This window comes from Prionailurus viverrinus, chromosome A2 (genome assembly GCF_022837055.1).
Source record: "Prionailurus viverrinus isolate Anna chromosome A2, UM_Priviv_1.0, whole genome shotgun sequence".
In the NCBI taxonomy this organism is placed as follows: domain Eukaryota; kingdom Metazoa; phylum Chordata; class Mammalia; order Carnivora; family Felidae; genus Prionailurus; species Prionailurus viverrinus.
This window is the reverse complement of record NC_062562.1, coordinates 8,265,062-8,275,994: the sequence shown is the minus strand read 5'-3', so window position 1 is coordinate 8,275,994 and position 10,933 is coordinate 8,265,062. Positions and strand designations below refer to the sequence as shown.

The window sequence follows — 10,933 nt, the reverse complement described above, 5'->3', positions numbered from 1 at the left end:
CTCGCGTCGCCGCCCGGTTTCTCTGGCCGAGCTCCCCACAGGGCCGCGGTGGCGGAAGCCGGACCGGAACCAGGCGCCTTGTGCATCCGCTCCAGGCCAGGTGCTTCCTGCTCCGCGGCCCCTCAGTCGAGCACACTGAGGCACTAGCCGGCCTGCCGCTTCCCCTCCCCTCCGGGACGAGGGTTAGCAACGTTAACGGAGAGGCTTAGGGCAGAATCCCCACCCCCACGTGGTAGCCGCGGCCCCCCCCCGCGAACACCTTTCCCTTGGCTTCCTCCCCGCCTGTAAAAGGAACCTAATCCCAGAACCTAGTTTGTTGGGGTGATCCCTTAACTTGGGGGCTCAGAGCTGACCTCGCGCTTCCCTGGGGCAGTGGGATGGTTGTTGGCCGGCTGGCTCGGGGCTTCACCAGACTCCTGGGAGGGTGGTGGTAGTATCCGTGCTGGGCTGCTCCTGCAGGCCCCCAGATACGCTGGAGGCAAAGTGTGATGGACGCGGGTGAGGGGGGCCTGGAGAAAAGTATAGTCTTGTCCCTGCTCCCTACCTATTCCCAGGGCCCTGCCTTTCGCCTTTCTAGCAGGCTCCAGCCGGTGTTGAGCTTCCCACCACTGCAAGATGCTTGCCCAACGCCTCTTTATCACCGTCCTCAAAGCGGCCTGTGATGTGGGAGGAGGGCCAGAGACCATCAAGTTGGGGCTGTGTGACCCGGTGGCCTAGAGGATCCACATGGCCACAGGGCGGGCTGGGGGCACCTATTGTAAGGTTCTGCCAGCCCTGGCTCCCTAGGAAGTCCCTCCCAGCCATGGTGCTTCCTCTCACCCTCCTGGGCCTGAAAAGGTGGTGTGGAGAGCAGGCCTGGGGGCCCAGGACACTTGGGCCAGGCAGGACACGCGAGGGCAGACTGTCAGAACTGCCTTCCCTCCAGTGCCCCAGTCTGGGGTGGGGGTGGCGCGAAGCCCGGCAGGCGGTCTGTAAAAAGAGGAACAAAGCAGGGTGAGGAGAGGAGGAGCAGGAGGGGGCCCTGGGTCACGAGGCCGCAGACTGCCGGAAAGGGCTCTCCTCCACCCCCATCAGCGCGGACACTTGGGCAGGGGGTGTTCAAAGCCGGAGGTGAAACCCAAGCGCGATACTGGAGGCTGCTGCTTCCCTGCCTCAGTTTCCCCCTCTGCGTGCATCCGGGTACCTCACTCCCAGCGGCGCGCTGGGTCGGGGTCCTCAGAGACCCTGGGCCACTCCAGTGCCTGGGAGGACGTAAGGTGAGGCCCTGAGGGGTGACGGCCCTGTCCGTCGCCGGCCGGGGGCGGGGCCGTGAGGCCCCGGCTCGGAGCTCCCCGCCCGCCGGTTTCCTCCGGGGTCAGCCCGGCTCCTTATCAGGCGCGGCCAGTCGGCCAGGGCCTTATCTGTGCCGGGCCGGCATCCTCCGGCGCGGCCCGGGGGTGAGAGGGAGGAAACTGGGCCGCCGGGGGCGGGGAGAGGGCGGGCCGGCCAGGAGCAGCTCACTTTCCCTCGAGGGATCCACGCCGCCGTCGCCGGGGCCCTAGCGAGCCCGGGAAGAGGCGCGGCCCGGCGTCGCTGCCGGGAGGGGGCGGCAAGCTCCCAGCGGCCCAGAGCGCAGAGGCCGGACCGGATCAGGGCCACGGAGCCTGGCCTGCAGCCGAACCCGCATCCTGGCCCTGCAGGACAGAGCCGGGGCTCTCACCAGGCAGCAGGACCAGTGCCGGGGTAAGAGCGGAGTCTGCCTGAAGGTGGGGTATCCTGGGACAGCCTGTATTCATTCATTGCATCCATCGTTCATTCATTCATTCAACGGGGGGGGGGGGGGAGCGCGGGGAGGGGAGAGCCCAGGGCCTAGGTAGGGAAGACAGGACAGAGGGGTCAGGAGTCCCAAAAGTTGCTGGGACACTCCAAGCCGTGGGGCCAAGAGTGAACAGGGACGGCTACCCAGGTTGCAAAGGAGTGGATGCTGATGGGGTGGGGAGGGTGGGGGAGGCTGCTGATAGGGCCAGAGAAGGGTTGGGACATGACCCTGTCTACTGGGCAGTGGAGTCAGTGTTTGGGATCCTGGGTCAGCATTTTTTATCATCATGTCAGCAGTGGGGTTACAGGGTTAGTAAGGGGGACATTTTCAGTGGGGGCGGGCGTCAATGGAGCGATTATAGAGGACTTTCAGGGTGTGACAGGGAGGTGTTGGGAAGAGCCTCTTGGGGTCATAGCTGAGGGCCACATGGTCAGCTGGGGGAGGGGTGGGGGGAATCGGTGAAGGGCCAGAGTCAATTACAGAGGGATTCTAAGGTCACATGCTACCGGTGAGGGGTCTTGGGATCAGATCTGAAGGTTACGGGGTCATCCTGGGGGCCGCAGGATCCGTCATGGGTTCCTGGCCTCGCGCCTCGCTCCCGCCTCCAGGTGAGAAGGGATTCTGGAATAAGGGAAATTTGCTCAGGAGCTGGGCAGCTGAGGCCCTCGTGGGTCACAAACAGCTCAGAGATAGCACTGCCCAGCTCAGCGCTGCCCAGGGGAGTCACTGGGTACCTCCTGCCCTTGCGTCAGGTCCCCTCCCGTGTCCTGGTGGTTTCGGAGCCCGCCTGCTTTTGCCCACCGAACCCCCACCCCCACCCCCACACCCACCTTTTCCCTCTCATCTGAGGGCTCTGCTGGGCTAAGGGATGTGCGTGGCATCTGAGTCTTCCCTCCCCACCGGCTTCCTTGTCTCCCGCAGGTGAGCACCCCTTCGGGGTCCATGTGCCCTCCCCAGGCCCAGACAGAGGTGGGCCCCACCATGACTGAGAAGGCGGAAATGGTGTGTGCCCCCAGCCCAGCGCCCGCTCCGCCCCCCAAGCCTGCCTCACCTGGGCCCCCAAAGGTGAAGGAGGTTGGCCACCGAGGCTCCTCGCCCCCCAGGCTGCCCCCTGGCGTGCCAGTGATCAGCCTGGGCCACACCAGGCCTCCCGGGGCAACCATGGCCACCACGGAGCTGAGCACCCTGCGGCCCCCGCTGCTGCAACTCTCTACCCTGGGAACTGTCCCGCCCCCCCTGGCCCTGCATTACCACCCTCACCCCTTTCTCAACAGGTCAGTGGGGGGCTGGGACCTGGGGGGAATTCGGGGCCAGGGTCCTTGCCCACAAGGCGTTAGTGACCCACAACCCCTTACAGCCTCTACATTGGGCCGGCAGGACCTTTTGGCATCTTCCCCAGCAGCCGGCTGAAGCGGAGACCTAGCCACTGTGAGCTGGAGCTGGCCGAGGGTGAGTGCGGGTTCGTGTGTGTGTCGCCATCTCTGCGGGGGCTCGCGTCTCCCACGGGGAGAGCTGTTGCAGGTGCGCCCAGGCACACACAGGATAGCCCACACGGGGGCTCAGTGCTCAGGTTACACTCCTGTGCAAAAACCACAGGCCCGGGGCCGGTCCCACACGACCACAGCCCACCCAACAAGCCACGGAGAGTCATGGCAAAAACGTACCGTGGCGTGGGGGCCGTGAAATGACAGCTCCAGTCGAATGCACGGCCACGCAGGGAACAGCCACAGGACGACCACCACAGCAGGGACAGCCACACAACCACAGCCACTCAGGACCATGGCCCCACAAGAGTCAGCCACAGAACCACAGCCACACGACCACAAGCACCCGGCAACCACAGCCATTTAGATATCCCAGGAGTTCAGCCAGCCACCCGAGACGCGCAGGTCCACGTTCACACCCAGAGAACCTCCCAGACCCGTGTGCACATCCAGCCACGTGCAGGGCCACACTCAGAATGGGGACCGCAAGGACAGCTCTCCAGACTGACAGCCACAGGAAACATGTCCCTAGGGAGTCTCGGCCATTGACATAGAAGTGTGGACAGTCGGGTTGGGAAGGCTTCGGCTGCCTGCAGCCTGGGCGGGTGACGGTCCTTGTCTAGGCCGCTGGGGTGAGTAGGGTGGGAGAGGGGTGGCTACCCAGCAGGGGAGCTACCCATGGATCCTACTTGTGGAGCCCTTGTGTGGAAAAAGCCCCAGCCCGCGCCGCCTGCGTGGAAGTCCCCTCGGAGATTCTGGGCGCTGAAGTGAGGGCCCCAGGGGGCGCCCCCTGGGCCTCCGCGCCAAACCTGCCCCTCGTGTTCCCCAGGGCACCAGCCCCAGAAGGTGGCCCGGCGTGTGTTCACCAACAGCCGGGAGCGCTGGCGGCAGCAGAACGTGAACGGCGCCTTCGCAGAGCTCAGGAAGCTGCTGCCAACGCACCCGCCCGACCGGAAGCTGAGCAAGAACGAGGTGCTCCGCCTGGCCATGAAATACATCGGCTTCCTGGTGCGGCTGCTGCGCGACCAGGCGGCCGCTCTGGCCGCAGGCCCCGCCCCGCCCGGGCCCCGCAGACGGCCAGGGCCAGCGCACCGAGGCCCGAACGACAGCGCCCGCCGCGGGCCGTGTCGCAGGGCCGAATCAGTGATGCGCTCGCAGCCCGCGCCCCCGGCCGGCCCCGACGGCAGCCCCGATGGGGCGGCCCGGCCCATCAAGACGGAACGAGCGGCCGTGAGCCCTGAGGTGCGGTGACCTCCGCGGGCGTGGCCTCGGAGCCGAGGGGCACCGGGAACTCAGCCCGGGGCGGTCGAGAGAGGGGCGGCCGATGCTCTGCGCCTGCTCTGGAGCGAACTCCCCGGAAGAGGGACCAGTGAGGACGTTCCCAACGGGGGAATAGGGCCCGGGGATCTGGAGGGGCGACTGTCGCCCGCGGGGGCCCTGTAGGCCTTTCTATCACCCACCGCCCGCTGGAAATGACCTTTCCCGCGTCTTCCTCCGGGGGACGAGGTCCGGGAACCAACATGGCAGACAGGTCATCGGACTAAAGTGGTGCCTTTTTTTCCGGGCTGGGGTCACCGAGAGAGGTGGGGAGGGACGGGGTAGGGGGCTGGTCTTCGCCCTTCTCGCCGGCGCCCCCTCCTGGAGACTCGTGGATACGCGCTCCTGGACCGCGTCTGCGGCGCGCCAGGTGCGCCGAGGGAGGCGCAGAATCGACGCCGGGACCCACCCCCCCCACCGATCCCGAACGGGTCCCGCACGACGGCGTTAGCAAAGGCTCGGGCGCTCTTACTTTTGTTTTTCTTTATTTCTTTATTTCACATACACATTAGCCATTCAATGGAGAAGCCGGAGAGAGTCAGGCAAAGATGGTATAACAGAAGCGCAGTGACGGGGGCGGGGCGGGGCGGGGCGGGGCAGAGAGGGAACATACGGGCTGGCTGCCTACTTGCATTCCGCTAGGACACTGAAAACCCAGAAAACAAAACAGACAGTAAACTACCCTTGTTTCTTATGTATCTCAGTGCAGAGACGGGGGTGGAGGGCAGAGAGAGGGGGAGACCAGGCTGAAGGAAGAGGAGCGGAGGGACGGGGGACGCTAAGGGGGAAGCACACCAAATCCATTAGTACTATATATAGAGATACTCGTATATACTGCGTTTCTTAGCCTAAGAAGAAACTTGTTTGACGGGACGGGCGGCCTTTGCGGTCCGCGATGCTGGTGCTGGTCGGGCGCACGGATCTCCCGGGAGGGGCCGAAGCGGGGCTGGCCCAGGCTGGCTTGGGGGGGAGGGGGGGCGCCCCGAGGGTGGGGGGGTGGGGGGGAGCAGAGGCGGGGCTGGGGTGCCCCTCGGGCTCTCGATTGGGGGACGAAATTTCTCGTGACTTTATTGCTCCTTTATTTTCTCTCATGTGGGGGGGGGGGTCCGTTTAGCACGGTCGGGGTGAGGAAATGGTGGGTCGTCTGAGCCACCCGGCCCCTCTGGGACCCAGAGCGCGGCGTCCGCTCCGCCAGCACGGGGGTGAGAACAAGGCACTAGGTCGGCCGGCCAGCGCGGGGGCGGGTGTGTAAGGCAGTCGACGGGGCTGGTTGCAGGGTGGGGTGGGGCTGTGTGCGGGGCCGTGTGCGTGCGTGCGTGCGGGCGCGGGCCTGGGCGAATCGACCTGTCAGCTTGGCTGGTCCTGTCCTGGAGCTTCGAGCCTTCCTCGTGCTCCCCGGTGGGTGACGGGGCTAGGGGTAGGGGTTGGAGGAATGATGTTGAGTTGGGGGCGCCGGGGAAAAGGGAGGGTAACTACCAACTTGCTGAGCGCGCTCCTGATAATGCTGGTGAGGGTCAAGTTGGCGTCTGGCTCAAAGAAGGGCGCTCGGGGCGGGGAGGGAGAGGGAGAGGGAGGGAGGGAGGGGACGTTTGTTCGTTGGCATTGACCTCTGCGGGGGAGGGGCTGGGGACCCCCCCGCCGCGCCCCCGTGCCCGGACGGGGATGGGGCGAGGAGGGGGGCGCTGGGCCCTGGGGAGGGGGCGCCCGGGGAGACCCGCGACCAGAGCAGCCCAGCCGCCGGGCGTATGCCGCTGTCCCGTTCCGTTAAACTCAACAAAGAAGGGATATGCGTGTTCCTAACAAGTGCAGGATATTTAATTGATTCATAAACTTATGTATAATAGTTTGTGGGTTTTTTTTAAAACGTACTTTATAATGTAAGAAGCACCAGGGTTTTTATGTTGAATTATCTTAAAAATAATTTTCTCTCGTCCTTTTCCTTTTTGATCTTGTGTTGTTTTTTTTTTTTTTTAGTGTCGAGGTGTTTTTTTTTTTAAACTTTAAAATGTGAACGTTTCCTTCAGCCCTCCCACCGAAACCGAGAACGAACGACGAAACAAATAAAAACCCCAGATCATCCTCGTCAACGCAGGAAAACGACTTAAAAAAAAAAACAAAAAAAAAAACTTAAAACGAACAAAAAAAAAAAAAAAAAAAAGGAAAAAACACTCAGCTTTCGTTATCCCCGCGCAGGGCGGGGCGGGCCCAGTTCTTTTAGCGTCCCCAGAGCCGCGAGGACATTACAACAAAAATAGAATTTTTCTTAACAATCTCTTAACATACAAAGATAGGAAAACTCTCTGATGCATTGCACTTGGTTCAATGAAAAAAAAAAAAAGTTCATTTCCCCCATATATATTTTTTGTGGGTTTTTTTCTCTTCTAACACGTCCCCACATCTCCTGTCGCCCTCGTAGCCCCTCGCCTGCCCCTCACAACGACACTTGGGAAAGGAGCGGCCCCCCACCCCCACCCCACCCCTGCCCGCCCGGGCAGCCCCGCCGGGCGCGCTCCCGCCCCGGCCCAGCTGGCCTGCAGCTTCCGACCTCGCCCGGGCGGGCGCCCCGCCGACCCCGGCTCCCGCGGGCCCACCGCGCCCGCGGCCCCGATTGTCTTCGAGGGAAGGGGCGCGTGCGGCCGGGCAGGGGGTCCCTTCCGCTCCCCTCTCAGCTCTGACCCTGTTTAGCCAACCAAACTGAAAAATCATTGCACTTTGACCGCGCGTCACGCCCGGCCCACCCGGCCCCCCCACCCCCCGCCCTACTCCCCACGCCCCCCACCCCAGGCTCCCGTGGGATCCCCTGTCCCCTGCTTCTCAGTCCCGGTCTTCCCCGAGGGCTGCACGCGGATGGGGGAGGGCCTTCGCTCAACTTCCAACAAAAGCCACTCCTGGGGCCAGCCGCCTTGTGGCTTCCAGGCGAGGACCGCACGGCGCCGCGCGCTGGCCCCTTCTGCCCCAGGTAAGGGCCCTCCTTGCCTCCCCAGCCAGCTCCCCCCCCTCCTTCCCTCCCTCCCTGCTGGGGCCACAGCCTCGCAAACTAGATTCACAATAAATAAAGCCCACAACCCGCCCCTGCGGTGCAATGTTGGGTTGACTGACTTTCAGAGGATCCTGACCTGTGCTTTGTGTTTTCATACAGTTAAGAAAGAGAGAGAGGCACGAGGACTCGAGAAGGGGGCCTAGGAAGGGAGATGCAGGGAGGAGGGAGTAAGGCACAGAAAGACAAGCCAGAGGGGCCAAGTCACACCCTGGAGGGGGGGCTGGGCATGCTCTTGCTTCCCTCCCTCCCAGGGGGCTTCTGAAGACCCTCTGGACAGGCCCCCGTCCATCCCTTGGGAGGAGGAAGGGGCTGCAGGGAGGGGGAGAGGAGGGCTACTTCCTGTCGTGTGTTACCAAATTGTTCCCAAGTTGCTCAAATGGAGGAGTTCCCAATTGCAACAGCAAAAGACCCAAACGATGAATGCCCCACCCCTAAATAAAGAGTAAAGACATTACAGCTGAAATCCAGAGAGAAGTGGCCAGGAGGCCCGTGTGGTGGAGAAAGTGGGGCTGGGGGGGAAGGGGGGCGGACAGAGAAAGCTCCAAAACACTTTTGAAAAAGGACGACACCCAACACCCTCCAAAGGAACTGAAAGTCGGCGAGCAGGACGCCTACCTAGCGCAGGTGGCGGCTTAGCCAATGGCAGTGGCGGCTGCCTCGTCCTCCTCGCTCGGCTCCGGGGTCCCCTTTCTGCTCCACTCTCCGGCCCCGGCCACAGCAGGGCTGTCTGTGTGAGGGGCAGGGGCAGGGACCGGTGGGGCGGAGCGAGGGCACCTGCATGCGGGGCTGGGGTGTGGGGGCGACCTAGGGCCCGCCTCCCCTCACTTGTGGCGTGGCAAGAGAGTGATTTTCCTGGCCTGCAGAGAGGAGGGAAGAGGGGGCCTGCCCCAGGCTGGGACGGGCTGTTGTAGCATTCCGACTTTTTCCTGTGGACTGTACAGAGAAGTCTGGGGCCCTGAAACTACCCCCGAAGCCTAGGGTGGAGTGGCAGAACGCCCTCCATTCCAGGAGCAAGAAGCTAGCTCCAGAGGACGCTTCCTGGCCGCCCCGGCGGGAGGGGGGGGCCTTCTAGCCCAAAGGTAGGGCAGGGAAACCTGGAAGCCACCGTGCCTCACCTAGTCCAAAGCAGCTGGGGGAGGGGGGGGGGCGGAGGGGGGCGGGGAGAAGCCAGAGGCCAAGGCAGTGGGGGTGGGGAGGGGGTTGGGAGAGAGGGAGACAGGCAGGGAGGAGGCAGAGTCCGGAGGGAGAACCCTCTGGATCTGCACCCCGTCATTTGTACAAGCTTGTCCTCTGAGCTCCCTAGTGAAGCTCCCGGACTGAGTTGGGGGTGGGGTTCCCCTAGGAAGGGTGACGGTGGAGGAGAGGCCCTTTAGAACCGTGCTGGTTGCTTTGTTGGGTTGATTTTGTTCCTTCCCCGGAAGGTTGGGGCGGGGTAGGGAGGGGAGAAAGGCAGTTCTGCCGCATCCTTTCTTTCTTTCTGTCCTCTACTTAACAGAGTCCGTGTTGCATGTTTCTTTCTGCTTGGCTGCTGGTGCACAGCTCCACCGAGACCTCTTCCGAGGGCTCTCCGAGAACTGGGCTGCTTCTGGGGGCCTGCAGGGGTCCCCGGGCTGGAGGAGAGAAGGGCTGAGTGGCTGACGACGTCTAATTTTTGCTTTTTCGGTGGGGCTGGGCTGGGGGATTTTTCCACGTCTCAAAATTTCTTCTCCCCCCGTTTGAGGAACCTCTTCTTTACATTTTGTCATTTCTTCTGTCGATCTTATCAGAGGAACCAGGACTGAAACGGGACAAAAAAAAAAAAAAAAAAAGAGGCGACATTGAAAAGAGCGGGGGGGGGGCACCGCTCTTCTTGCCCCCACCTGGCCAGCTGACTGCAGGCCAGTGTCCAAGGTCCCTGGAGGGCCCAGTCCCAGCAGAGCCAAGGACACCGGCACCCCACGAAGAGGGACCTCCCCATTCTGTCGGTACCTCCGATGGGAATCCTGCCGCCCCCAAGAGACCCTGCCCCCAGTGCCAGAGTCCAGCTGGCCTTCCCGTGGGCACGGTGCCCAGCGGGTGGGACCCCCGTGGCTGAAGCTGGCACAGGCACAGACCTGGGATCTGGCCATGTTTCCAATTGTTTAGGTTTTTGTGTGGGTCCTGGAGGGTGGGGAGGATGCCAGGCTGGAGCTTTTGTCCCCAGAGGGGTTTTGGGAGTGGGGTGGGGGGTGGCACAGCTTCTTGCTGAGTTTTCTTTCTGTCTCTTTGGATTAAAAGCAGAAATTCCCGTCTGTACTCCCCAGCCAAGGTCCCACAGGCTGAAAGGCTGGGGAGGGGGCGGGGGATGCCACATGGCTTTAGTCCCTAGCGGGACCAGGCCTGGGGGAGGGGCTCTGTAGCCCACTGTGCCTGATCCTCTATCCTCAGGGCACCTGGTGCTGGGGATGAACCGCAGTCTCCCTGGGGCAGGAGTGGCTTCCCTAAGGGTGCCAGCAGGGGGAGCCACCTTCCCACAAACGAGCCTCGGTAGCTACTGCTCACAAAACACACCTGACCCGGAGGCCGGGCCGCCTGGCAATGCCCTCCACCAGAGGCTCTGGCCCCACCTTGTGGCCAAGGGGCAGTGGGGGAGGGCTGGAAGGGGGACGTGTTCTCTCCGGCCTACAGTACCTGGGTAATACCCTTGGGGCCAGAAAGGGGTCCCTGAAAATGTATTTCAGGGCCCCTCTGGGGGTCTGGGCCGCAGACTCAGATCGGCAGGGGCCAAGCCGGGCTAACAGAGCCTGCACTGGGTAGTGACCCATTCTCCCCTTGCTCCAACCACACACAGAAGCCAGATGAAGAGAGGGTGGCTGATCTGCCTGAGGCTACACCGCCCACCCGCGTGGCCTAGCCAGGACTCAAATGCAGGGAACAGTTCAGAGTCGATGCTCCTAACTGCTTCATGTGGCATGCTCCCAGGGAGCCCAGGGCCAAGGCTGCCACATTGGAGTGAGGGCCGGGGGGGGGGGGGGGGGGGAGGGGGGGGCCCGATCGGCCAACTCTTCAAAAGAAGCCAAAAGGCCAGACGGATTTTCATGTGAAAGTTGTCAATGTTTAACAACACTTGTTTCAGACACACAGATCACGCCTGCAGGCCGGGCCTGCCCCGCCGGCTCTGGTTGGGGACCGCAGGTTGTCATCTACTGTGAGATAAACACGTGGAGTTTTAGTGTTAGAAGGGGCCTGGAAGATCACCGAGAACCTTCGGTGACGACGGAAACATTCCCTGTTTGCTCTATCCGATCTGGTAGCCAGTAGCCACGCGGTGGCTTC

General features: G+C 62.8%; 2 protein-coding genes across 10 annotated transcripts in view; one reads left to right on the top strand and one right to left on the bottom strand.

Moving 5' to 3' along the window:
• Positions 1-964: 964 nt before the first annotated feature.
• LYL1 (LYL1 basic helix-loop-helix family member) lies at positions 965-6,702 on the top strand. Of its 2 annotated transcripts, XM_047826514.1 has the most exons (5): positions 965-1,722; positions 2,720-3,072; positions 3,156-3,247; positions 4,112-4,524; positions 6,574-6,702. In XM_047826514.1, the coding sequence occupies exons 2-5, from the start codon at positions 2,741-2,743 to the stop codon at positions 6,601-6,603; spliced, it is 867 nt and encodes a 288-aa protein (XP_047682470.1). In that variant the 5' UTR covers positions 965-1,722; positions 2,720-2,740; the 3' UTR covers positions 6,604-6,702. The 2 variants fall into 2 exon arrangements, with proteins under 2 accessions (XP_047682470.1, XP_047682475.1); XM_047826519.1 differs by lacking the exon at positions 6,574-6,702 and having other exon boundaries at positions 994-1,722; positions 4,112-4,822.
• NFIX (nuclear factor I X) overlaps positions 5,068-10,933 on the bottom strand; it is a 99,244-nt gene continuing 93,378 nt past the window's right edge. For all 8 annotated transcript variants that reach the window (XM_047826448.1, XM_047826469.1, XM_047826466.1 and 5 more), the window contains one exon: positions 5,068-9,416. In XM_047826448.1, the coding sequence (XP_047682404.1) occupies positions 9,402-9,416 (15 nt within the window). In that variant the 3' untranslated portion in view covers positions 5,068-9,401. The remainder of the gene's footprint in view (positions 9,417-10,933) is intronic.

Excerpts from the sequence above, each read along its gene's own strand:
- LYL1 (XM_047826514.1), top strand. The coding sequence starts at position 2,741 with ATGTGCCCTCCCCAGGCCCAGACAGAGGTGGGCCCCACCATGACTGAG. Across the intron at positions 3,248-4,111 it reads TGAGCTGGAGCTGGCCGAGG|GGCACCAGCCCCAGAAGGTG; the intron begins GTGAGTGCGGGT and ends CGTGTTCCCCAG. Across the intron at positions 4,525-6,573 it reads GAGCGGCCGTGAGCCCTGAG|TGTCGAGGTGTTTTTTTTTT; the intron begins GTGCGGTGACCT and ends TTTTTTTTTTAG.